Raw genomic sequence first — 27,386 nt, 5'->3', positions numbered from 1 at the left:
ACCCTGCTCACTATACTACATGGCCTCTTTGTGTTACAGATAAGCAAAAGTGAGACCCCCAAATGCTTAAATAATGGGGATAGTCACAAACCACACTTAGATCCCAAAGCACCTAAGTCAAAGTCTTCTTTCCAAGGGCAGCATTGAAACAATGACCTGACTACCTCAGGCTGCAGATACGAGGGTGATTAGTATCCAAACACAGGAATGAAAAAAAAACAAAGGCCCAGTGCCCCCAGCCAGTCACTATTACGCCCTGCACTTTATTCAGTTAATTCAAACAACTAGGGATTTTCCAGTCCAAAAAAAAAAAAAAATCCAAGTTAATACTTTAGCTGTCATGAATGTAAAAGAAACATAAATGTCTTTGACGAGCATTGGCAACATGCTGGCTTGTCAAAAACGTGGGTTTGCTTTTGTCTATTAATAATAGTCTTTATATATACTGTTGTAAGATACAAAAATTATAACTAAATACAGCTGTTAAAATTTAATGAATCTGAAGTTGATACAACTAATTATAAAGTATAACACAGGACATCTTGAGAGAGAAAATGCATTGTTTTACATCTTAAGCCCTTTATTGACTACAATGCAGAACATTTTATTTTAAGACACAGTGGGTTTTGTTTTTGTTGATGTTTTCACCAATTCAACTGAAGACGAAAGTCAAGACAATCAAATGGTAACTAGTAGCAGCCTATCAGTAAATGAGAGCAAGTATAGAGACTGTTCTTTGGACTGAGGTGAAATCAATTAGTCAATAAAGGCTTTTCCACTGTCTAATAATTATAACATATTAACAGTCGCCAAATAGTGTTGGATGGGACTCCTCTAGAAATAACTAAAGCCTTTCATTTTATACATGAAATAGCCACAAAATGTAGATGGGTTACATCAACTCATTGGATTTGCCCATCTTAAATTACTCTGAGATTCAGAGAAATCAAAATTTCATCATATGTTGTGCAACAGTTTCTTCAAATACTTTCTCATGCTCAATAAAATTAACATGTCATCCAGACACCCTTTAATCTCAACACATGACATATAAATGGTCACATCCATCATACACACATAGATGATTAGAAGACTTGAGGACTACGCAAGGATGGCAAGAAATCACTTGATTCTTCGGTTATGCCCTAGTGACAAATATATACTTCTTGGCAACCAGCCAATCAATTTTGGAAATAATGTTAGCCCATGACCTAATACATTCTAACAGCCTATCACTCGCTTTTCATGCACCATTAGGGCCGGTCACCAATCTCCTGCTGTCTTTCCCAGGCATACATTCCTTTCTTTGGAAACCTGAAATGCCCCTAGATAAATGTGCCCTTCTCCAGAGAAACACATTTCCCACTCCATTACAAATCCTGACTCAAACTAAAATTAATACAGGCAGGCAATTGAGGGCTCTTAGAAAACTTCCTTAAAAATGACAAATGTATGTGATGTTAACACTATCCAATGTATCTGCATGCCACCTTATTAAATTAAAAACACCTGGTGTATTTATACAACATGTTCAATGGCTTACAGGTTAGGATCCTAGAAACAATACATGTCTTATAGCAAAAAATATACATATAATAATCCCCCTATAGTTCATATAAATGATGCAATGTTTTTGAATATATCTATATATATACACATATATACTCTGTGTGTGTGTGTTTACAGAATCGGGCACACAAATACTGCAGTCCTTCATTGGCTCTTCCGCTTCAGTGTCAAAGTCACCAGATTTCAGAGTCTTAAGGATCGAAACAAAGGTCACCGCTGGGGACAAAGGACTGGCTTGATGCACCTTCCCTTGTGAAGGACCAAGTTTGCTGGACAGTGGCACCCAGCAACGCATGGCTTGTTGCATGGACCAATTTCATTCCAGTTGTCACAGGTCTTGATACATCCCGGACCACAGGTATCGTACACAGCACCATGCTTACACTGGGTGGCTGAAAAAGAGAAGGAGACAAAGGCATAACATGGAGAAAGGCCCCATTAATTCACCCTCAGCCAGATGCCGTTCTTGCAGGCTCATGACACTGCATGGACGTTTCCATAGCTCAGGATCAGATTTGCATTTTAACAAGAGAATGACAAACACCCAACATTCTTCGAACACTCTGGAAATCAGCTACATCTATAAAAACAAATGCAGGTAGATTTGAGCAAGAATTTATCTTATTCTTAGATAAGATAAACTATAAATGTGTAAGGCTATAGGAAAATCTTTAAGGCTATTTAGTTATTGTACAAATAACTAAATAGTATAAAACATCTGCTGCAAATAGTCCTTTCAGCTATTGAGCTGTGATGAATAGGAATATTTTGTGCAACTACATCAATATTCAAATATATGAAATTACCCACAGAGAAAAAACCTACCAAGGATATTGGGAATGTGTGACATATTTTAATCAATGTAATCGTGTGTTAAATTAATAAATTTAAGGCATGTTGGAGCAAGACTGGGGTAAGCCAAATAGAGAAAAGTCAGATATGTGACTGCAGGGAGGACAGCAGCTGGCTGGGTCAAACAATATAAAAATGATGATGTTGCCATGTCACAGCCAATTTACTATCTTTATTGACTTAGAGGCAAAATGATTTTGACAAAATTATGAGAGATCCTGAAAATTCATGACTAGACTTGTCAGAAAAAAATAATGCAAACATTCTGGAAGTTTTCTGACACACAGCCATTTCCATCTCAGTTACATCCAGTGACAGTCGAAGGGGCCGCCCCTCATTCCTCAAGAATAGGAATGTTGACACAAGTAGGAATTTAGATCAGGGACCCTCCAAGAACACCAATAACAATTCCATCTTCATTTAAAGTTCCTTTAAACAAAAGTAATAACAATGGAAGACATTCTCAGCTTCAATGCCTCTATTGTTTATGCTGTTTGCAGAATAATACCTGGTAAGGAATCGTGTAATTGTAAAATTTAAAGATAGAACTGGTTTGCCAGCAAACGGGCCTCACTTTGAGTCTTTCAAGTTATGCATTTACAGTTGCCACAAAATGTTGATCTTTGATCATATTTAAGTAAAAGAAAGTTAATAAGCACCATAAAATAAATTCTATGAAGGCTTCTCAAATATCCATTGCACTGGTTAGAAACAAATGAGAGAGCATATTCTATCCAGCGAGTAATCAATGACTTCTCATCAGCTCTTACTATTCAAAAACCAAGTTGTATGAAACAAAACTTCTAAATAAAACCAACTTTAAACTACTTGACTCTATAATGAACATTTTTCTGTATAGATTCATAGTAAGCACTGGTGCATTATTTATTTATCCCTGCCTCAACTGTTAACTAAACCATTGACTCTAGGTAAACACCTGCTCTGAACAAAGTCCCTGTACCAGATGCTTTGGGGATAGAGGTAAATGACATGGCTGCTGTCTGATACACCAGCAGAGGGATGAGTTAGTAGCAGCTAATTACCAGTCACTTATATTGAAACATCCTATATCATCTATGCCTTATTGATTCCTACACCTGGCTCACTCTCAGCTTTCTGAGGTGCCTTCTCAAAGGTAACTTCCTATTCAAAATAACATTTTCATATTCACTACCTCTTTTCCCTATTTATTTCTTCTTTACACGTACTACTACCTGACATCGTATCATATTTACTCTGTCTTCCAACACTAAAATGTAAGCTCCTTGAGGGTGGAGTTTTGTGTGGTCCCTCACTACATCTCTAGCACACACATTTTCTGGCACTTGGCGAGCATTAGATATGAAAGCCAGCAATAAATATTTGCTAAATAAAGCTGTTATGAAACAGACATAACCACAACAGAGAGGGGATTGGAATTTTCCATTTGCATCTCAGGATCTGTCCTCTACCCACTCTTTACCCTGTTCTGTGATCTGTGCCCTTGCTCTTCTCTACAGATGACATCAATGGGCTCCCTCATGCATGGTGGACTCCAGTGCCTTGATCTGGTGCCATTATCTAGCTTGGTGAATGTCACCACCATTCACCCCATCTTCCATTCTTCTCAACTGAGTTCCCAACCTTTCCAACTGAATTCCCACCTCTTCTGTGTGGATGGGATGGATGTTCCTTGATTGATAAGAAGAGCACCTGCTGCTTATCCCATCACTGCATTTACAACATGAAATTGTAGTCATCAGTTTCATCCTCTCATACTCTTTCTCTCTCTCTTGCTACATACACACACCAACTCAAATATAGGCTACTAGAGGGGAACACTGTTCTGTTTCTTTACCTTCTGCAGGAGTATGGTGTTTAACATTTAGTACTCAGAGGACTATTGGGACATTGAGTGGATGGATACATGGGTGAGTGAGTGGGTGGATTGACATAACCCTTCCTTTAAGTCTCTCAATTTAGGCTTCTGTGATAATCTTTTGACTTTTCACTGATCCTTTCAAAGTCCTCTTTTTTTCTCTTCTCAGTGACTAACAGAATACCCTATACATTGCATTTGCTTAATGATTTGGAAACATCCAAGCTGAATATCGTATTTATACAGAGTAATTGTATTCATGTGTTGTTATGCTTCAGTAGACTAATGGTAGTCACAAATGGAAGTTAGGATCACCTGGGGAACTTCCTGATGCCCAGACTTCATCCCAGATCAATTACATTAGAACACCTCAGGGTGGGATCAGGATATCAGTAATTTAAGAAAACAAAACAAAACAAAACACTCCCCCTTTCCTTCCGACCCTGCCCCACACTGGCAATTCTAATGAGCGGCCAAGATTGAGACTTGATCCTGCAAACAAACCCTACATTCATGCTTCAGTCACTCAGAGACTCATTCCTTTTTAGCAACTGAGAAGAAAACTATTTCCAAAGTAAAATTAGGTCCTACTATTTCCCAACCTCTTCTACCTCAAGCCCTACTGAAGCACTTCCCCATCCCAGGGCACTCATCCTCTTTCAGCGTTGGTTGTAGGTCGTCTGCAGGAGTACCCTTAACTTACCCCTCACTGCCTCTTGTCATTTGCACCCATCCTGGATTTGCCATTCTTCTTTTCTGCCCCATCTCTTTCAGAACTTGCCCTACTCTTTGTCATAGCAAATTAATCTTCTCCCTATCTACTTAACAACAAATATTCCCTAAACTATCAGATTTATTTTCTCCTTCCTTTCACCTCCAGACTTTGTGGAAGAATTTACAGTCCTTTTAGCCTAGTCTTCTGCAATTCATTAATGTTGACAGCTCATCTTCCTCACCCACCCCTTGACTGAAGCAGTTCCCTCCAAAGTTTTCACTAATGTTCATATCCACCAACATCTTGCCAACTCCCATTTTCCCAAGACCACTCTGCAAAATATTTGGTCTTTGTGTCCATTTTATCTTATGACAGTGAACTCTTCTAGTTCTTCTGCTGACTCCTGGAGACACCTCTCTCTCTCTCGGGTTTCTTTACCCACTTCCTGGCACTAAATGTTCACATTACCTCCTGGAATCTCCCCCCGACATTGTTTTCTCTTCTATCTCTCTCTTCCTCAATTACTACAGTTTTATCTCTGACTTCCAGTTAGAGACCTCTGAAATCTATTACCATTAGTTCTGATTCTTTTCCCAGTCTAATCAGTTTTATCTTAATTCAGATGTCCCCCACTTCAAATAGGTTTCTAGATATCCCCCCAAGATGCCTTCTCTCCTCTGCAACCCACAGTACTTTTAATGTTATAGTTATTTGCTTATTTGCTTTAATCCCTTAATTACAGTACAGCTATAGTTCTTAATCAGAGATATTCATAAGAGTCTCTTGATATGCCTTTAAAAAATATTTATTTCTCAGCCCACCCCTAAAGGTTTTTGCTCTGAATCTGCAGTGGTGCCTGTGCAGCTATTGATTTTAAAGTTTCTGGGGGTCACTGTGACAAGTACCCGCAGTTGAAGAGAGTGTATCGATGAGGCCTGGGCTCTTGAGGGCAGGACTCTTATCTTCTGTAACCAAAGGTTCTGGCACAGGGACAGGCACGGGGGAGCAGCTCAATGCATGCCTCCTGGATGGGGATTTCATATTAATGATATTCAATCCATCATTCCTTTTCCTAGTGTGGATTTCATCTGGCCAATCTTGAGTTCATTTTCCACTCCGCTGCTTTCAGAACTCACCTTACCCTCTTTCAACTCACCTTGCCCTCTAGAGGCTTTGCTCCCCTTTAAGTCTTGCAAGGATTCCTGGTAGTATAAAAACTTCTCAGCAGCATTTCTTCTTTCCCACCACATTCTTTGTGTTTCCCTGACTATTCTATAGCTATGAAGTCTCCCATGTTTTTTCCTCTCTCTGACCTCTCAATTCTTTCTTCTAGTCTACCTTTCAACTTCTTCTAAGGCATCTTACCTTTCTACTATTAAGGACTGGTATGTCCCTCACAGTCTACAAGTCAAAAGTAGACTGCAGGAAATGAAAACTACTAGAGAAAAAAAAAGAGATCTCTCTCTCTCTCGTATGATCCTTCATCCTATAAATACCATCTCCAATTCAATTCAAATTAAATCAATAAACATCTGCTGAGTATCTATGTGCCAGGCAGTCTCTTAAGCCTGGGGAATAAAATGTGATCAGATATCATCTTTGTCCTCCAGTTACAGGAGGTTGGGCTTACAACCAAATAGGTAAAGCTGATGTGTAAATAGATTCTTAACAAAATATAAGATGTATCACATCAGACAATAACAAGGTACAGGGGAAGAGTAAGAGAGAAAGACATTAGTTCAACACTGAGAGTTGAGTAGAGATCAAGGAAGACTTGAGAGAATGGATCCTGTGTAAGTATCAAGTGAGCAAACTTGATTGTCATTGTCAGACAGACAATGACAGGGAGAGCTTCCCAGACACATAGAACAGCAGGAACAAAGGTAGGGGTGCAGGCAACAGCAAGGTACTGTGGCTTAATCAGGGAAGGGTGGATCCTTGGTTTGGTGGGTTAGAGACATGGACCTTGAGGAGGGCAGTTGGTAGGAGAGAGAGGCAGAGAAGTAAGCCAGGGTCAGAGACCACAAATGACCCCACAAGCCTTGGCAAACGGAAGCCTTGGAAGGGTTTTAAGCTGTGGAGTGACATCACCGGATTTGCCTTCAATTCAGCACAGCTTTTAGATTATCCTAGAACACTAACACTGACCTGAGCCCTCATTTACCCTCTGTGAATTCAGTTGTTTTTTCAAACTTGTAAAAGACATAAGATCATTTCTTAAAACATAGGTGTGATGTGATGGGCACACATGTATTTTAAAAGGATCTATTTTGTTAAATAGTTAAAAAACAACATGGCCGGGTGCGGTGGCTCACGTCTATAATCCCAGCACTTTAGGAGGCTGAGGCAGGCAGATCACCTGAGGTCGGGAGTTCAAGACCTGCCTGACCAACATGGAGAAACCCCGTCTCTACTAAAAATACAAAATTAGCCAAGCGTGGTGGCACATGCCTGTAATCCCAGCTACTAGGGAGGCTGAGGCAGGAGAATCACTTGAACCTGGGAGTCGGAGGTTATAGTGAGCCGAGATCACGCCATTGCACTCCAGCCTGGGCAACAAGAGCAAAACTCCGTCTCAAAAAACAAACAAACAAAAAAAAAACAGAGATCTGCCAAAGTGGTTAGGATTAGAGTGCATTTATTCTCAAAGGGGCATTAAAACCGCTACAGGTGAAACATAAAAACATTATGTGCCGGCTTTATCAATACATTCAATCAGCATGGCAATGTGCCTTCTGGAACTCAACCATCTCCACATCCCCCTATAGGGTGCTGAAGGTCACCATACCTGACTTTATCTCTTGAACTTTTACAGGAGGCATCCAGTCAGTCAAGAAATAACTCAGTGTATATAATTAGGGCAGAGTTGCTGCAGGGAAGGAGCTAGAACCATCTGGGGTTTGCAGAGCCAAACAAGGAGGAAGAAAACTGTTCACATAGCCCAGCAAACCATCCGTTATGCTACAGAAAGACAAAAACACCCACGTTTCCAGCACCTTTTCCATGTATAAAATGTATGACTGAATGTGCAGTGACAATTAGTATCAGTTATAGGCAGGTGGCAGACATTCTGCTAAGGATGACAATGTAACATACAGCAGACAAGATCACAACACATTTAGAGTCAGAAGGTACAGAGTAACAACCACCAGTGATAGGGAACAAACAAATAGAAAATGGAAAGTCACTAAGGTGACTAAGATTTAGATACATATTTTGATGAATTAGTTGACACTAATATAAGCACATAAATATGCATTCTTTTTTTTCCACAGTGCTCTTGGGTCTCTGTGTTCTCATAATGATTAAGGACGGGGCAATGATGCAAGCTGACCTGGGTTCAACTCCCAGCTTCCTTGCTTCCTAGCTCTGTGACTTTCAGCAAATTACTTAACTATTTTAAGTCTCAATGACCCTCTGAGTAAAATGTGGGTAATATAATGTTACCATATAAAGTATTATGGGCATTATCAAGATAAAATATAATATAAAATGCTAATATAGTCCTTGGGGGAAAGGAAGTGCTTAAAAAGAGTGAATAGTAATATAAATGATTATTATTAAACTTTTATATACTTTCACTATAGCCCTTAGCATATTACATTTTATTTAGTAATTCCCATGCTAAATTAGGGTTCCATTAGTCCTTTGTGCCATAGGTGGCGGGCACATATTGTGTCTATAGTCATGACAGTGTTAAAATCCAGGCTGGACTTTAAAATGTCACTGGTTCATTTAGAGTTTCTCGCCTGGCTGACTTCTTATATGTTCAACTTCCAGACTTTTTGCTCTGGAAGATTTCTCCTTTTTGTCTTATGTGGCCTCAAGTGCCGTCGTGAGTCAAAGGACCTGGGAGCTAAAAACAAGTAAAGAGGGCTTTTATAGTGTTCAGTATTCTACATGAATCTGAACTGAATCTACTGAGACATGCTACAGATCTGTGTAAATTTATTTCTTCATGTACCAACTGTCAGTCTGTGGAAGTTCATAATGTGTGTGTGTGTGCGTGTGTGTGTGTGTGTGTGTGTATGTGACAGAGAGAGAATGTGTGTATCTAAAACGTTCCCCTCCCACTGAACTTCATTTGATGGAGTTATACTTCACCCAGATGGCTCCACTAAGAACAGGTAAATGGAATCTTTCAGGAGCCATATTCCTTTTCCATTAGAAAAGTAATTTTAGCTCCAGAGACTCAGTCCCTGAAATGAAGATGCTGACATGAAATGTGTAGTCCTCAAATGCAACGTGTGCACTGAAATGGTGCTAAGTATAGCTCTGGGCCAGGAAGAGAAGGATCATATATCCTGTATCTAATATGATCCCAACAACAGCACTACCACAGCTAATCAAATTAATAGAATTCTGCTGAGCCCTGCATTATACCAGGATGGTTGGCTGGATTAAACTTGACTCCATTTATTTTATTCATTTTTCCAGTAAATTCAAGGGAAAGGGGATTCAAAATAAAGGGAGCTAGGAGTATTCAAGATGGCTGGAAGGACCCAGTTCTTCAAAAACCTCACCCTCACATATTCTACCCAGCACTGATGCATTAGGTTAGAGGTGGACAATTTGCCTCACCTTTTAGCAGCCTCAGCCACACCTTAAGTGAATTATTTTTATCGAATCAATACTTCTCTGAGAAGGGCAGCACTGATAGAGTGGCACACTTGCTGTGGAAGGTGAACTCTGATATAAAGATTGGACTTGGGTTTGCAGAGGTGGGGGCGCAACCAAAATGGAGTCAGAGGAAGGTGAAAGGGCTCTGGTGCTTTTCAAAAAACACAGACTAGTGACTGCACCAAGGGGCAGCTGAGGAAGCTTCAGCAACCCCCAAAAATCCATCATCCTACCTCCCCACAGCCACCCAAGTAAACACACAAACTAACTCAGGGGTTTCAACACTGGCTGCAGGTCAGAATCACCCAGGGAGTTTTAAAAGGTACACAAGGCCAATTGAAGAAAGACATCAGGGCATAGGGCATAGTCTTAGGTTCCTGGTTTATTTTTTAAGCTCCCAGGGTGATTCCAATGTCCAGCCAGGTTTTAACTCACAGGTCTAAGTGAACGCAATGTCTGTACACTGCAATCACAGCTTCAAGGCAATTCTTAATGCTTCTTTTAACCAGTGACCACTCTTATCTTCAACCAATGTAGACATTGTGGAGTCAGCAATGGCATGGGTGGCCTTCTTTTCTGAGATGTGAGCTAAGGCTATTAAGACTAGGGTAGCATGCTGAAAATCCCAGTCTCTTTATTTCAGGTAAATCTGGCCCTTTAAAAACAAAAATTTGCCAATCCTTGAACTAGGTGACAACTATTCAGTCATTTCTCCTTCAAATCTAAATAACAGCAGCAGCTACCCTTGACTGAGCATCTTCTATGAGTTGGACACTCTTTGAGATGCTTCAAGCATATATCACTAATGTTTGTAACTAGATAGCAGGTATTATTGTAAAATTGCAAATTTCTAAAATCTAGACTCTCTCCCTTCCTCTCCACATGCACTGCCACCATCTTAATTCAAGCCACCATCAGGTTTTCACCAGGACTATCACAATAGCTTCCTGCCTAGTACCCTGCTTTCAATCTTGTCCCCTTCCAATTTATTCTCTGTCTAGTATCCAGGGTCATCTTTGGAAAGCAGAAAGAGGCTTGCTTACAAGCTATCAGAGGCTTCCACTTCTCTTGGAATAAAAGCTAGACTCCTTTCAAAGCCCTGCCAAGTCCTGCGTGATTCAGCTACTGCTCCTACTCCACCTTCCTCTTGCGCCCCTCTTCCCCTAGCCCACCTCAGGCTCAAACCACACTGGCTCCTCTCCACTTTGAGAGCATGCTAATAATTTTTCTCCTACCCTATGCCATCAAACATGTTTCCTCTGCATAGAATGCTTGCCCTTACTCCCTTCACTCCTTCAGGGCTAGGCTGAAATATCATCTGTAGAGAAGCCTCCCTCTTCATCCCATCTCAGCCCTCTCCAATGGTTTTCTATCACTCTGCCCTGTTTGTTTCCTTCCTCATACTTACTGTAATTTGTAAGTTTTTATTGTAGAGTTATGTTTTTGTCTGTTTCTCCCACTAGGCTGCCACTGTGTCAATGACTGGGGCTTCATCTCTTATACTCATGAAAGTACCCAGTGTCAGCACAATGCCCAGTACCTAGCCACTTTGTAACAAATATTTATTGGATGAATAAAGAAGTCCATTTTACAGATATCAAATAAGCTAATTTACTTGCCTGAGGCGACAACTATTATAGAAATCTCTCAGAGGGGAAAAAATTCTACTAGGCTTTGTATAATAATCTCTAAAAAAAAAAAAGTATCTTGCTTATCCTGAAGACCTTAAATGACTGTAATTGTGCCGAATCTCCTTTGCTTCACACATAACCTAAGCCACAGCTATAACCGCCCATGAGCTAAGTATATCCAGCTGGTAGTTTGAGGTCAAGAGGATTTTGCAACAGTGGAAATCTTTAAATTGCTTAAATATGCTTGTCACAAAGCATTTATCTTAAGTGCTGTCTACCTTGCCCAGTGGGAAGTCCCTGTGTTTTATCAAGTAGCAATCCAGATGGGCTACTGGAAGGGATTTTCCTCTGGCAAGGGGGCATGTGGCCACTCATGTCAGCATCCACAAGTCTCCTCCATTGCCATCTTGGGCATTGCAGTAAACTTTTGATGGGTAGATCCAGCAGGACTTTCTTACCTGCACAATTCTGCTGAGGCTCCCAGTGGACTTTGATGCCCTCTCTCTGGCAGGCCCGGGTATATGCCAAAAATGACTCGCAGTAACAGTTTTTATGGACTGGACATTCACACATGTCTGTCACACAGGACCTATAGGACCCAAAAGAGAGATAGAAACATTTAAAAATATCAAACCATAAACACCCTAAATATAACTTCAGAAAGGGTCGTAGATGGGAAAACCTGATTGGCCCATTAAAATTTGCTATTTTAGATTGGAAATCTAAATTGGCAAAATTCTGCGTGGAACTTAAGTGCTGGATACCTTTGAACAGTGTGATATTAGATTTCCTTTCCTCTAGAGCAAGATTATCCAATAGAACTTGCTGTAAGGATAGACATGTTCTAACATCTCCACTGTGCAAAGAAAGCCACTCTCCATATTTGGCTACTGAGCACCTGGAATGTGGCTACCACAATGGAGGAACCGAGTTTCTAATTTGCTTTAATTTTAATTAACTTAGATATAAATAGCCCAATGTGCCTAATGGCTACCCTACTGGAATACCATCGCCGTCTTGTGACAAGCACTGATATAAAACTAATAGACTTTATGCAGTGTTTCCAAAAATGGTAACCAACTTGATGAAAACACAAAATCCCATGGCTTTCTGAAGACAGACAATTAGAATTCACTTCTGTAATATCTTAGAATCTTAGTCTTTTAAGGAACACTGAATCTTCATTCTTTAGAATGTAAAGTGACAAATTCTAAATAAAGCAAACATTTCAGGTCTCTAATTAGACTGCAAGATGAACAGAATTGAATCAAGGTCTCTGCAGCTGAAATATGGAAATGATGGACCAGGACATAAATTGAATGGAAATGCAAACTAACAAATTTTTAAACATGTTGACCACAAAGACATAATAATGGCCTTACATTAGTGTATAATATTACAGTTTACAAAATGCTTTCACACGGAGCCTGTCACTGGATGGTAAACAAGGCATAATACAGTTTCTTGTTCCATAAATGAAGGGGTCATTTTACAAATAAATACATGGGCCCAAAGTCAGCACTTTTAAGTGGAAAAGAGCAAATTAAATTATATCTCCCAGCTTTGAAAGAGTGTCCTTTTTATTATACTACACAACAATCTCATCTTCTTCTTTCAGCAAATTTACTGCCTAACAGTTTCCAGTTAACATTTATGCAAGAGGCCTCCAAGACTAATAAAATTAAACTATCCTTATATTTTTCATAACCTTGTTCAGCAAACTCCCTTCCTCACAGAAGCTATTCAAGGCTGAACACAGAAAAAATAATATCCAAGAGTACAAGCTGCACTTACGATCTTGAAAAGTGATCATGACGCTGCCACTGGACACTATAATGTCATTTTCCCATGGTGCGGGACCTGTGCACAACTGATTGTCGAGAGCAGTCAGCTACCTCTGGGTATAAAATCGACACACTGTCTGCTCTAAACAGGAATTAAACAGCAAAAAACAGATTCAAGGAGCAACAGACCCACAGTGAACCCACAAAGTTATTGCAGCCCAACACTCAACGGCACAGTTTTGGGAAATAGGAAAAAACAGGGACAAAAGAGGAACAGATGTAAAACCCAAAGAGCCTCCTTCCATGTCAAGGACTGAGAGATTATTTGATGAGTGATACCTAAGACACGATAACCAGGACAGAAAAAGAGATCTTTCTTTCTTTGTAGTAATCATGGTTGTACTTTTTTTTTTTTTTTTTTTTGAGACGGAGTTTCACTCTTGTTGCCCAGGCTGGAGTGCAATGGTGTGATCTCAGCTCACTACAACCTCCACCTCTTGGGTTCAAGCAATATTCTTGCCTCAGCCCCCCAAGTAGCTGGAATTACAGGTGCCCACCACCATGCCAGGCTAATTTTTTGTATTTTTGGTATAGACAGGGTTTCATCATGTTGGCCAGGCTGGTCTCGAACTCCTGACCTCAGATGATCCACCCACCTAGGCCTCCCAAAGTGCTGGGGTTACAAGCATGAGCCACTGTGCCTGGCTCAAGATTGTATTTCTTAATACTTCTCCCCACTTTTATTATAGAAATCTTGGGAAATCACCTTCACTAGCAAATGCATTCAGGCATTAAACACACAGTACTGTCTTTACGCTGGGTAGAGACTCTGGAATTCCAAAGAGAAGCCAAATAAATCTTGTCCTTAAAATGGCGTCTAAATGCCAGTGTACGAATCTCCCTCAATGTCATTTCCCTTTGTTGTTTCAACTTTCATTTCAGAATAACCCACACCCATCATATTTATGCTCAGACTTCACAGCGACATTTTTGGCTGCCCCAGGTTCTAACCTCTAATCCCATTCCTACTTTACTTTCCCAGTAGAATTTGTTCCCCATCCTCTCTCCTGGCCCATGGGGGTGGGTCTCTTTCTGTATACACGGCTCCCACTGCCAAGACCTGGATGGAACGGCATCTCATGGACCTGGTAAAATGATGGCACATATATGGGAAAAGGCTGGTCTCAGTGTGAGGAAATGTGTCCTCGGATTTGAGTGAATGTCTACTGTAATTCTGTAAAATTCCATGGACAATAAACAAATAAAATGTAATTTGTTTGGGTAAGGGGATTGTTAGTGAATGCTTTCCTTTTCTCTTGACTTCTACTTGTCTTATGAAGCTATTAACACAATTGAAGATAAATTACAGACAGCTAAATCCAATCATTGAGACTGTTGAGAGAAAATGTTTTCAGCACACATTGAATAACCACTGTGTACATATACTCCACCTCACCCACAGACAGGTCCCTCTGTCTCCACAGACACAATCAATGATATGCCGTTCTGTAAAACTAAGGAAGATGTGAGCTTTTTATATGATCAACCACTCATGGAGAACAATGTGTGAGAGAAAAATATTTGTCCAAGCCAGACCTTTACTTGAAAATGTTGTATGTATTTTTATAGGCTTGAAATATGTGTTTTGTCTCGGAAGTTAAAATTCATAAATGTTGTTTTTCACTTATCAAGTTGATGATTTTTACATAAAATAATGAACAGAGTTTGTGACAGAATGGAGAAGCAGTCATCCCCCTGCCCCGCTGGCAGTGGTGTGAAACTGCCAGCTTTTACACAGAGTGTTTTTCAGGGAATGTCTCCTCCAGTCCACATGGCAATGGGCTATGAGGCACAGATTTTCACTGCTCCATTTAATAGATACGGAAGCTGAAGCTTGAAGAAGTTAAGTAATTTACTCAATGTCACAGGGCTGATCATAGATCCAGAACTGCAAACCTAGGACGACACCTTGTTTTTTTCTGATCTCAGAACCCATATTCACAGTAACTACATTAGATCTTTCTAGAGAGCAACTGAGTTATATTTATACACAGCCCAGAGAAAGGTTCTTACTCTCTGATGAAAATTTTACACCTAAGGAAATAGTAATGCCTGTGAATATAGGCTTCAAACCTAGGAATTTTCATCACAATGCTATTTAAATAGAAAAAGAAAAGGGAAATAACCTAAATTATCCATAATAAGGGCCGAGCTAGATAAATTCAGGTGACTTCTGTGATGAAACACCCTACAGCCATTACAATGATGTTTTGGAAATATATTTTTAAATATGAGGAAATGTTTGGGAAGGATTAACTGAAAAAAAAGAGAAGGATAACAAAATTGTGTTTCAACATCGTGTCATCACACAATGAAAACAAGAATAACTGAAAACAGATACGACCAAATCCAACGGAAAGCTCGGTGTGGTGGATTGCGGTTCTCCTTAATCTTCTTACCTGTATTTTCTACATAGGCCTGATTCCTTTGTTATTTTGCCAATTCTGTTACAATAGAAACCCAAAGAGTCAGGCAGGCACTGTGAATACAGATCACTTTTCTAAAAAGGGAAACATCACAGTCTACTTTTAATACTACACAAAAGAATATCATGAAAGATATTAATATTGAAATCAGAATTTCAGAATGATAGTGGGAAAGTAAAGAACGGGAGTAAATGAGAGCTTCTATTTGTAGGTCTTAGTTATTCAACGTTCCTCCAGCTAAAATCTGCCCAATCTGTATTTTGGCAGCCTCTTGATACAGACTTCGGCTGGAATCACTTTGCGTTGCCCTCACACTTGCATTTCATTGGTCTACTAATGTGGTGGTGGAATAGATAATGGAATAATTTTGCATGCTTCTGTTGGTTACAAAGGAATTTATTAAGAGAAAAATAAAAGCATCTTCAAATGCACTTCAAATTTTAGGGAGGGACAAAACAATTGTTATTCAACTATTCAATTCATGTTTATCACACTTCATAATTCAGTGTGAGGAAAATCTAATTTATGACACAGTGAAGTTGAGTTCTTCTGTGTTTATGGAAGATCGCTGTCCTTTTCTTAATCAGTATGCACCCATAGTCTACATTTATATTCATTTTATAGAATAAGTAGCAGAATTTTATCACTTCTGGGAGTGACTGAGATTTATGGCTTTGGTACCTCTGCTGTCATGACATTGTTCTGTCACATTTATGTTCTGTTTGATGGTGAGTTGGTCAGGAAACACGGCTGCCCAGTGTGCTCCAGTGGGAAAACACAGGTTGCATTACTCTGAGCTTTTCCAGGAAAGCTCTGCAGGTGAAGAGTGCCTGCCTGACTGGTTTCTATTGTAACGGAATTGGCAAAAAAACAAAGGAATCAGGCCCCTGCAATCCCCTCAAAGCATACTGTCTGTCACAGGAGCTTCAAATTAATGTATCTAGAAATGGTTTCCTGATTCATCTGCCCCACTCCTGGCATCTTGCCTGGCAGCCAAGAGGTTCAGGGTTCAGGTAGGACTCTTGTTCTGTGTGGTTAACACAGCTGCTCAGTGCCACAATAGGGCAAGAGGAGGCCCAGAGCTGCTGCAGGGGCCCAGGGAGCTGGCACCAGGCTGGGCAGCGCTTTGTCACACATCCACTACCTCCCTTCTCTCAATGTTTGATGTTTGTGTGTCATGTTTCAATGACTCCTTGAAGGCATGTTTTAACCCTGTTCCTCATAGCACTCGGCACAGTAGTGGGATCAGAACTGACCTGTGGTCAGTTCCCTCCCTGAAATCCAATTAAACACAACTCATCTGCAGAGAAGCCTTCAGAACTATTTTCCCGCATCAAACTACAGCTACTGCCTCCTGAAAACTCTACACCAGAAACCATTAGACACATGTGGTTATTTAAATTGGAATTTAAGTTAATTACCATTAAATAAAATTACAAGTTCAGTTTGTCAGTATCATTAGCCACATTTCAAATGTTCAATGGCAGCAGGTGCCAATGGCCCCCGTATTGGACAGAGTGGATTGAGAACACTACCATCACTGAAGAGAGTGCTATTAGATGGTGCTGCCAAGAGTGCAGCTCCATTAGCACCAGGGAATCCATTTCTGTCCTCCTAGAGGGATTTATAGGTATACTGAGATTAGGATCAAGCTCACCTCTGATTGGGCACCTACAAAAAAAATTCAAACTTCTTGGCATCAAATTCAAGGTTCCTAGCAGCCTAGACTTCAGCCTACTTTTCTAACTCCATTTCTTTCTTCCCCACTCATTCTTTTACCAAATCATAGAATGTCCCATCAACCCGTGGACTTCCATCCACCTGGCTAGTCCTGACTGGAAGGTACTTCCAGGTCTTTTCCACTGGAAAAATCTAATGTCTATCCTTTAAGACTTAATTCAAATGCTTCAGTAGTGCTTGCCAAGTGGCCCCAAAAAAGTTAGCCACTCCCTATAGGGTCCCATGTCCTTCATACCTTTCTTATTGCACAGATCCTTTGAAACATCATCTCTTTTCTTTCTGGGGGACAAGGACTGTGTCTGGCTTATCTAGCCCCCCAGCACAGTGCCGTGAACACACAGCTCAGTAAATATTCAGTGAATCATTCAAAGAGTGAAAGAGAGTAACCTCATGACCTTTTCCCAGCTTCCACAGGATTGGACAGCTGGACACTGATATCTGAAGGACATGAATTCCATCCTTGCTCCCACTCTGTGGCCACTGCTTAATACGGCCAAGGCCACGGGAGCTGTTGGCCATAACAACCTCTGAACTAAGCTGCTTCTGCAAGAACCTTTCTGCTGTCATTTTCATTTTGAACTTATTGCACTCCTCTCCTGTCTCCAGAGGAATTTTTTTTAATTCAATGACTGGTGGAAAAAAAGGATTTGATGAGAGGATTCTGCTTTAACCACACATTTTCAATAAAGCACATATTTGATATAAGAAAAACCTATAGTTTTTCATGTTATTAAAAAGGCAAACCTCCAATACTGCTGAAATCAAAACATCAAACACATCTATGCTTCCTAGCAACAGCATATCTGAGTGGTTTCCCCTCTGCTCTCTGCTTTCTCTGGCACAAGGGCCATGCCTGTCAGACAGAGGCAAGTGCCTCTGCTTCCCAGGCACGGTTTTGAACGACAGATGTATTACCCATTGGGCACCCTCCACACTGCTTCTTGGAGAACAGAAGGGCAAGCCAGGAGTGACAGGTGCCAGCTCCACCTCGGAGCCAGATATCCAGCGTTCTGGCTGTTTTCTCTGCCACCACAAAGGGTCTTCAGCTGGACAATGTTTGTCAATCTGAAGGTCAGCTTTCCTGGGAGCAATGGCAGGATCGAGGCAGAACGCAACAGTGCAAGGAAGATAGCAAGAAAACCACCATTTGGTCATATGGCTTTCCTTGTTCCACATATCTAGGAAGGTCATAGAAGTGAGTGAAGGCATCTTAGGTTTATTGGTGCCTGGGCATCAATGGAAAACAGGGGAGGGAGAAGATAGGGAAGACAGAGTCCTAGCTGAGTGAGCAGAAGTGTGGTTAGCTACCATAAGCCTATTAAAAAACTCACATTTTAATCCTTGAAATCCTGCCCTAATTTCCCTAATCTGAGTTGCGTGGAGACAACTAAAGGTAGTAGCCAAGGTAGGAAGGCACATCCATGTCATATTATACCTATGAAAACAATGTCATCCAATATCATGCTCTTTTCCTCAGCCCTATACAGGCACGTTCACACACTCATTCTTATCCTTCCATCGAAGGGGTACAAAAAACACCACTGTCACATGAAAAACACGGCCAGAAGCTTCAATCCTGGGAACTGTGAGGCTGTTTTATTGAGCTGTCAATGAAAGGGCAGGGCTAGCCTGCTGGGCCAGCCAGCAGCGAGCTCCTGCTGCTCTGTCCACAGCTTTCCTGGGCCAGCCCCAGTTTGGCATCCCTGTGGCTACTGTCCATGCTGGCTTAAATATTGTTGAGAATATTCTAGGTTGTATGGCTGCCTGGGGTTGCCAGGACAGAAGAGCAGGTCCAGGCATTTTCATTAGCTTGTGGATTTCATAACCTTGATCTGGGGAGACAGGGCAGGAGGATACCTGGAACGGGAGTCCAGCCTGTTTCTCTGGTTGTAGATATAAAAGTTATCTCCGGTTCAGCTTTCCCAAATTCTCCCCTCATCCCCCTATACTCAAGTTAAATTGTTAGCCCACTCCTCAGTGAAAAGAAGGCATTCATGGAGCTCTGTTTGTTTCAGGCACTAAACAAGGTACAGAGGCTAACAGAGATGGGCTCCTTCAAGAAAACAGGATTGTGCAAATACTAAGAACCAAACTCCAAATGACATAAAGACTATTATGAATGAGAAAAAGGAAATTCTAGGCTAAGGGAGGTGCCTGAGTAGAGGCACAGAATTTCCAAACCACCAGATATTAGATTTGATAGTCATGTGGTCAACCTCCCAATATCAAAAACAATACAAAGCAAAAAAAGTCCCTGACAGAGAATCATGCAGCCTCTTCCTGAGACCTCACAGGACAGGGGGCTGGTTTTCCTGCAGGGCAGCTCAGCAGATCTGCTGGTTATGACATTTCTTTCTTCTAGGGATCCGAATCCTCATAATCTCCAGTTAACTCTCAGGTCTGACATCAGGAGCCACACAGAATCAGTCAATGTGTCCCTGCTCATAAGGACTCTTCAGTTACCTTCCTGCGCTCCCCTGCTCAGCCTTGTATTTTCATCTTCCTGCCTTCTGTGTTCCTCCCTCCCTGTCAACTGCTTGCTTCCCGGCTTGTCAAGAACAAAAATCCAACAACCAAATTAACAAGAGAAAAACCTACCAAACCATTTTTGTTCATGATTCACAGTGAATCTCTTACTTGATTGCCTGCCCACTGTCCCTACCTTATATACATTGCTTACTTATACATTCCAACACTTTTTACCTAATTTAGACGCTCTCCAATTACTAAAAATATTTATTTTTAAATCCTCCTAACTTTCCCCAGGAGGTGAATGGCATTACGCGCACAGCAGCACACAGGAGCTCCAGAAATGATCATTCACCTCTGACCCTCTTCTGAAGCTATGGATTGTTTTTGTGGAATAATGTAGGCATCTGTGGACACAGAGACCTCCTTTAAGAGAGTAGCAATTCTTCGGATTTTTCATGGATGCCAGCTTTGGAAGAAGCTCCACATACTTGCTTTTAGTAGAGGTAAGCTTTTAACAGTGACCAAACAGCTATCGCGCATGTATGGAATCTAAAATATTTTCTCCCTTGATAAGGCCATATATCAGACCATATGTGAAGAGTATAATCTTCATGCCCACAGTTAAATTCTCGCCCATCTAATAACGGGGAAGGGATGTGCACCATTTTGCTATTTTCTCTATACCCAGGGGCCACATCTTTAAGGAGCCCAAAGCCAGAGACTATATAACCAGTAACCCTTAGAAATACTCCTGTTGGGAAGTTAAGCTATCTTTGCTCAAGTAGGAAACACTGGCTTCACGGAGGGAAAAACTGACCATGATTAACAGACTTTTGCTGAATTGTCACTCTTTTAGAGATAACGCCTCATTTCACTTTGGGCCCCATCCTAGCAGAGACCGGCAAATCTTGCAAGATGGTCTCAGGAGCTGGCCAGGGAGAGGGAAGCTTGGTCACGACCCCCCTCTAGTGGCCGAGAGTTAGAGCATGAAGTAACCATAATTCTTACTCCAGCATTTGCTTCTAAATCAAACAACTCACCTTTTTGGAGGCTGGCTGATAAAAAAGAACATAAAAATGGTGCTTGGCAGAAAATCAATCACTTTTCTCTTAAACTTGTGCTCAATTCATCACTGTCATGCTTACTGTAAAACAATTGTAAGGCTGGTGAACTAAACCCCTGTGTAATCCTAAACACCTACCCCTGATGCCTGCCAAGAAGGGTGAGTGCATCTGAGGCAGGCTTCTGGAAAGGGCAGGGCGAGATGGGCCACCACCAGGAAGAAGCCTCTGCTCCGTCCACCTTTTCAATCTTTTTTATCTTTTTCACGAAATCTCATTTCACCTATGTACTACATCAAACGTCACATATTTTTTTGTCTCTAAAAAGAATCTCAAGTACAAGAGAGTCGGAATCCTTCACCTAAGCAGAAGAGAAACATTCTTTACCACTAAAGGAAAAACTAAACTGTTTTTCCTGCTTCCACACGCTGACAACACAGAAAGCTTCGGTCACCAAAACATGTAGGGACTTTTCCCCACTAACCACTAGTTCTCCAGCGGACACCAACTAGGTGTCCTGAAATTTAACTCAATTCTGACACTATCTACTGGAGTTAGCATCAGATCCCACAGCAAAGGTCCCAGTCCCACAGCACTGCTCCCCACTTTAGATATCAATCACAGTCCCAGGTTGTGGCCTGTGCTTCTGACCAACCGGTTTATAAATCGGAGTTTCCACAACCCCCTTCTTGGATCCAGTTAATTTGCTGGAGTGACTCACAGGACTCAGGGAAACACTTAAGTTGCCCAGTTGATTACAAAGGCTGTTACCAAGGATACAGATGCACAGCCAGATGGAAGAGATGCACAGGGTGAGGGTGTAGGAAGGGATTCAGAGCTTCTGTGCCCTCTCCAGGCACACCACCTTCCAGAACCCAGGCACACCACCTTCCAGAACCCCTGTGTGTTTAGCTATCCAGAAGCTCCCCAAACCCTGACCTTTGGGGTTTTCGTGGAGGTGCCATTACATAGACCTGATTAATTATATCACCAGCCATTGGTGATCAACTCAACTTTCAGCCCCTCTCCCCTCCTTGGAGTCTAGAGGGAGAGGCTGAAAGTCCAACCCTCTAATTACATGGTTGGTTCCTCTAGCAATGGAGCCCCTCTCCATCCTGAGGCTGTCCAGGAGCCCCCCAAGGATCATCTCATTAGAACAAAAGATGCTCCTATCACCAAGTAAATTACAAAGGATTTAGGAGCTCTGCATCTCTCACTCCTACCATTCAGGAAATTAATTGCAAAGGTCTTAGGAGCTCTGTATCAGGAACTGGGGTCAGAGACCAAATTAAAATTTAAAAAAAAGATTTCCCTAGTGCCCTTACCTACACAGTTTCAGGAGCTCTATGTCAGACAGCAATATACACATTTCAATATACACATTTCACATCTACCAAGTCTGAGGTGGTAATACCATCAGGGACCAAAAGTATCAGCGTGTTGCCAATATTCAGCCACGTCTTGGGGTAAGCCTGACTCTTAGTTTGTGAAATGATGGGGTCCCCACAGTACTAATATTCTATGATTCTGTCAAGATATGAACTTGCCCAGGGCTCAGCTAGCCCCAAAACTAGGTAGTATATGTATTTTAAAAGCCCCCAGCCCAGAAATGAGAGAGGGATCTTTACCCCAAAGAAACTCACTGTCTCCTTTTTGGTGAGCTCATCTCATCATAATTCTACTCCCAACATAGATACATACCATCTTTGAAATTGTTCTAGTCCCCTCAACAAACACCAAGAGAATATCCGCTGTGTGCAACCTGTGGGCTGGGCATTGTGGGAAATGCAGAAAGAAAGAAGAACCTGGCTTCGATCCTGAGGCCTTTGGGGCATGGTAGGGAGAGCAGGGCAGAACTGGCTTCGATCCTGGGGCCTTTGGGGTGTGGTGGGGAGAGCAGGGAAGAACTGGGCCAGGCAACACGCAAGGAGGAGTCTTGAGGGCAACATGTTAAGGGGGCACTAGCTCTCAGGCTCCAGTAAGTACAGGGCTGGCACTTGAGAGCAAATGCCTTCTTCAGTGTTGCTTCTCATGTCTGGGCCCTAGAGGAGAAGAAAACATGCCTACACAAGTGTCCCACAGCATAAGCTATTCGAAGAGGCAGCAAGGTAAGTGATCACCACACCAAGATTGAACCTCAATTGTGCTATCTTGGGCACATTATTACCCCTTTCTACATTCTCCTTTCCTTGCCTAATCTCTCTCCCTTAGGGTTCTCATAGAAGGTAAATGAAAATCTGTATTCTCCCCTTCCCCCAATGAATCCCTAAAGAGAAAAGCAAAATTCATCCATGCACAGAAATGGAAATGGTTAGAGGACTAAGCAAAACAGAAATTGCAGCATTCCATCTCCAGCCCCACTGAAGTTCAGAGTTTGAAGGATGTGCAGGAATTGAACTTTGTTCTTTCTTTCCTATCACTCTAGGGTGCCATCCCCCGGGATGCCAGCCCCAGCATTGTCTCTAGTCTTCCCATCGGCAGCCGAACAATACCAGCCTGGGTTTGCCTGTGTTGGCCATGGCCACCTCCAGAGAGGGCAGCAATTGGGAGTGTGGAGTCACAAATGGCAGTGAGGAAAATTTATGAAAGTGAAGGCCTCTAGCATCTGGAGGCCACACCCCAGCCACACGCAGCAGTCACCACCAGCCCCCTGCTTCAAAGGGGCCGATCCTTCCATAGGCCTTTTTCACATTAGGCAGTGGATGGCTGCCAAGTCCCACAAACAGGCGAAGGCACAAATCCTCCACTACGTGCATTAATCAAAGGGCGGCAGAGGCGGCTGCCCCTGGAGGATGCGGTACAGTGGTGAACTTTTTCAGATGCTGGGGGCCTTGCATCAAGCATCTGCCGTGCCTTTTGGCTCCACAATAAACCAGCATTCACATCCCATCACTGCACAAGAAAGGGTCTTTTCACACTCAATGCCCTTTGCAGCCTTGGCTGCCCAGGGATAGCTCAGTCCACTGGACCTAAACAGGGTGCTACCCGTCCCAAGAGGCCCACCCCCACCCATCAGTGGAGCTGGCACGCCACCATCCTCAAATCCCAGAAAAAGGACTCCATGACCAGACATTCCCCAAAGCCAAATCATAAACACCACAGGCCTTCCCCTCCATGCCAGCTTCCCCACACCCTCTGCTAGAATGAGAGCACCCTCAGATGAGCCCCCGAGAGTTGGAATGTGAGGCCTGTTTTCTATAAGCAACTGCAGAGATAATTGCCTAAAAGGCCCCAGAACACTGGCCCAGAGGCATCACATGATTTTCTCTTTTTACCATCACATTACTAATAAGTGGCAAAGACAGCATTCAAAGCTGAGCCCTCACCCTCTCCCCTAAGACAGGTCGCCTTCTAAAGCACATGCTGTTCCTTCTAGCTGGGGTGTTCTTCCTCCCCCTTCTCCTAGTTAAAATCCACTCCTCCTTCAATATGCAGCTGAGTGGCTTTCTCAGGGAAGGTTTCTGAGATCCCCAGACTAGATAAGGTTGCTCTTAAACATTCTCCTGGCATTCTTGCATGGCCCTTATCACACCCTGCAACTGCACCCCCATGGGAGCGATCCCTCACTCCATCTACTCCACCATGCCCCAGGGCTGGCAGGTGTTGCTCACCAATTTTCCCCAGCCCTAGTGCAGAGCCTGGTCTAGAGTACATGCTGAAAACCTGTTTTCTGAATGCATTACTTACAGATGTTTATACAGTCAAGACCAGATAAAGTGACTACTAAGTGACAATGAGATTTAGAGGGTTAAATGGCCTCAAAGTGAAGGAGGAATAGGCATTCCATGGATTTAACTACTACTAACATACTGAGGGAAGTAAGTTCTGAAAACTGGAGTAGACAGCTAGGAGGTCAGTGGTGGTCTTAGCAGGAATACTTTTACGGGAGTGGTGTGGCCAGCAATCCTCCTGAAGTGTATTGCAGGTGGAAAATATGGGAGGCAATGAGGAAAGGCTATTCTTTCAGTAGGTTGTCAGATCAGAGGAGAGAAATGAGGAGATAATTTGAAGGGAACCCAGAAGACAGAGAGAGGGAGAGAGAGACACAGAATCAAGAAGACTTGAACACATTTTGCATCAAAGAGGGGAAGGAAGTCCAAGATAAGATGCTGAAGCTAAAGAGATGGAGGGTTTGGGTAACTGGTGACATAATATCCGGAAGAAAACAGGAGAGGAGGGGGTCAAGAACACAGGGAAAAGATTACCCTCCTATTCACTTATCATTGCTAGTAGTCAAATTCCTGAAAAAAAGAGAAAAAGAAAAATGTAGAAGTCCTTATATTCATATACGACAACATAGGGAGAGGTAACTTCTAGATCAGCAGTTGGAGGAAGGAAGACCAAGGTGCTAATCCAAATATCTAGCAAAGAAGCAGGCAGAACTGAATGCAATTTGCAAATAGTGTTTCCAGGTGAGGAAAGACTCCAGATAATGGACAAGATGAAAGCCACTAGAGAATGAGGTTTTACTCCCCAGCTCAGTCCATGCCCTTGGGGACTCATGGCAAAGGAACTGAAATAAAACTAAGCCTAAATTATAATATGGCAGGTTTTCTTTCTTTCTTTCTTTCTTCCTTCCTTCCTTCCTTTCTTTTTCTTTCTTTACCTCCCTTCCTCCCTCCCTCCCTCCTTCCTTCCTTCCTTTTCTTTCTTTCTCTTTTTTTCTGAGACAGCGTCTCGCTCTGTCACCTAAGCTGGAGTCAGTGACACAATCTCAGCTCACTGCAACCTCTGCCTCCTGGGTTCAAGCGATTCTCCTGCCTCAGCCTCCAGGTAGCTGGGACTATAAGTGTGCACCAACACACTTGGCTAATTTTTTGTATTTTTAGTACAGATGGGATTTCACCATATTGGCCAGGCTGGTCTCAAACTCCTGACCTTATGATCCACCCACCTCAGCCTCCCAAAGTGTTGAGATTACAGGCATGAGCCACCACACCCGTCCCTAATATGGCAGGTTTTCTAGATTTTAAGCTTGTGATCTAAGAATAGTGATAGAATATTTTTCCCCCAAAGCAGGGGACCTGAAATTGAGAAGCCATTTTTTTGCGGAGGAAGGGGTAACCTTTATAGATGTATTCTTCCTAAATATTTTTATGTTCCCACTATACAATAAAAGTCTTAATAGCAACAATCATGGCAACCCACTGTGGTTTAGGGCTGTGACAGCTCAAAAACCCAATAGGCCGGATGACTCACAAAAAGTCAGAGAATTATAGAATCATAGAGTCTTAAAAGACCTTAGGGAATATCTACTCCCTGCAGGAATTCCTTTTATAATACTCCTGCCAGATGGTCGTACATCTGCATCATGTCTGTGATAGGAGCTCGGTAGCTTTTTAGGAATCTCATTCCTATGATAGACAATTACAGCTTCTATCTCTCAGGAAGTTTTCTTATATATTAAATGAAAATGTGTTCTATAACTTCCAGCCCTTTATTCAGATCCTGCCTTCTGTTACACTGTAGAATTATTCTATTTTATTTCAGCTTCCATGTGACATCCTCTTCAAACACATTATATAACACAAAAATGTTCCACTTAAAAGTTAAACTTTTGGGGGGCTTTCAGAAGTATTCCTATCATGTCATTTTTTACTTCCTTTGCTTTTATTTATTTTACTTCCAGCAGCTAAAGGGTGTTCCACCTAAGCGCAAACATTATTTTCCTGTTTTAAATTCTTTTAATAAATCTCTACTTGGCAAGCAACTGTGCCATTTATCTGAGCAAGGGACAAAGATGAGTAAGGCGGGGTACTTACTCCAAACTACACAATGTGCCAAAATAGGTTGTAATAAAGGAGGAAAATAATGGGTGTTACAAAAAGCAGTCTAGCATTACCAAGGGAGTTCAAGGAAATAGATTACTCTGGCATGGAGGATAGGAAGTGAGAAGTTAGGAAAGATTTTGCGGAGGTGGCATCATTTGAGTTACATCTAAAAGAAAAAAATAAGTTTTACCCAGGCAAAGAGGAAAAAAAGGCTTTTTAGAAAAATGTATACTTTAGACATACATTTGTTTGAATCGGCATACATTCCATTTGCGGACCCAAGAACATCAAGAAGGGGAACAGACATCATGAGAAATCAATGGGAAAGGTAGGTGTTGCTTATTTAATGGACTTCCTTGTATGCCAAACTATGAAGCACAAACATTATTTAAGTAATCAGAAGGAGTCATTGACAGTTGGAGCAGAAAAGTGATAGAATTCAAAATTCACATCAGGAAAGCAAGCTAATAAGAATATTTTGGATGGAATGGAAGAGGTGGAGAAAAGAAGTTACGTAGGGATTAAGCAGCTATTTCAGAAGATCCAACTAAGGTTTTACAAGAGGGAAAGACACCACTTACCTGGGGGAACACCAGTAGAAATTGAGAGGGGACATAAAGCATTGAGATAGGAGAATGTATAGAGCCTGAAAAAGGGTCTCACACTGAGGCAAAAGGGAAAAAGAAGAGTCAAAGATGCATCTGGAGATCCAAGCTTGGATTTAAAGTCTGCCAAGAAATTAGAGGGATGCAGAAGAAGCCGGTAGTAGAAAGGAGCGGGGTGGGGTGGAGGAGAGATGATGAGTTTGTATTTAAACACACTGTGTT

General features: G+C 41.8%; 1 protein-coding gene and 1 long non-coding RNA gene across 4 annotated transcripts in view; one reads left to right on the top strand and one right to left on the bottom strand.

The window, feature by feature from the left end:
• Positions 1 to 559: 559 nt before the first annotated feature.
• BMPER (BMP binding endothelial regulator) overlaps positions 560 to 27,386 on the bottom strand; it is a 249,954-nt gene continuing 223,127 nt past the window's right edge. For all 3 annotated transcript variants that reach the window (XM_008964331.4, XM_024929696.4, XM_034963926.3), the window contains 2 exons: positions 11,704 to 11,834; positions 560 to 1,961 (listed from right to left, as the gene is read on the bottom strand). In XM_008964331.4, the coding sequence (XP_008962579.3) occupies positions 1,780 to 1,961; positions 11,704 to 11,834 (313 nt within the window). In that variant the 3' untranslated portion in view covers positions 560 to 1,779. The remainder of the gene's footprint in view (positions 1,962 to 11,703; positions 11,835 to 27,386) is intronic.
• The window catches only part of LOC117980918 (uncharacterized), a 33,524-nt gene continuing 18,679 nt past the window's right edge, over positions 12,542 to 27,386 (top strand). Inside the window, exon 1 of the long non-coding RNA XR_004672418.3 lies at positions 12,542 to 26,887. This is a non-coding gene — a long non-coding RNA (uncharacterized LOC117980918). The remainder of the gene's footprint in view (positions 26,888 to 27,386) is intronic.

This window comes from Pan paniscus, chromosome 6 (assembly GCF_029289425.2).
Source record: "Pan paniscus chromosome 6, NHGRI_mPanPan1-v2.0_pri, whole genome shotgun sequence".
NCBI lineage: Eukaryota > Metazoa > Chordata > Mammalia > Primates > Hominidae > Pan > Pan paniscus.
Note: the sequence above shows the minus strand (reverse complement) of the source record. Positions and strands in the feature narration are given on the sequence as shown.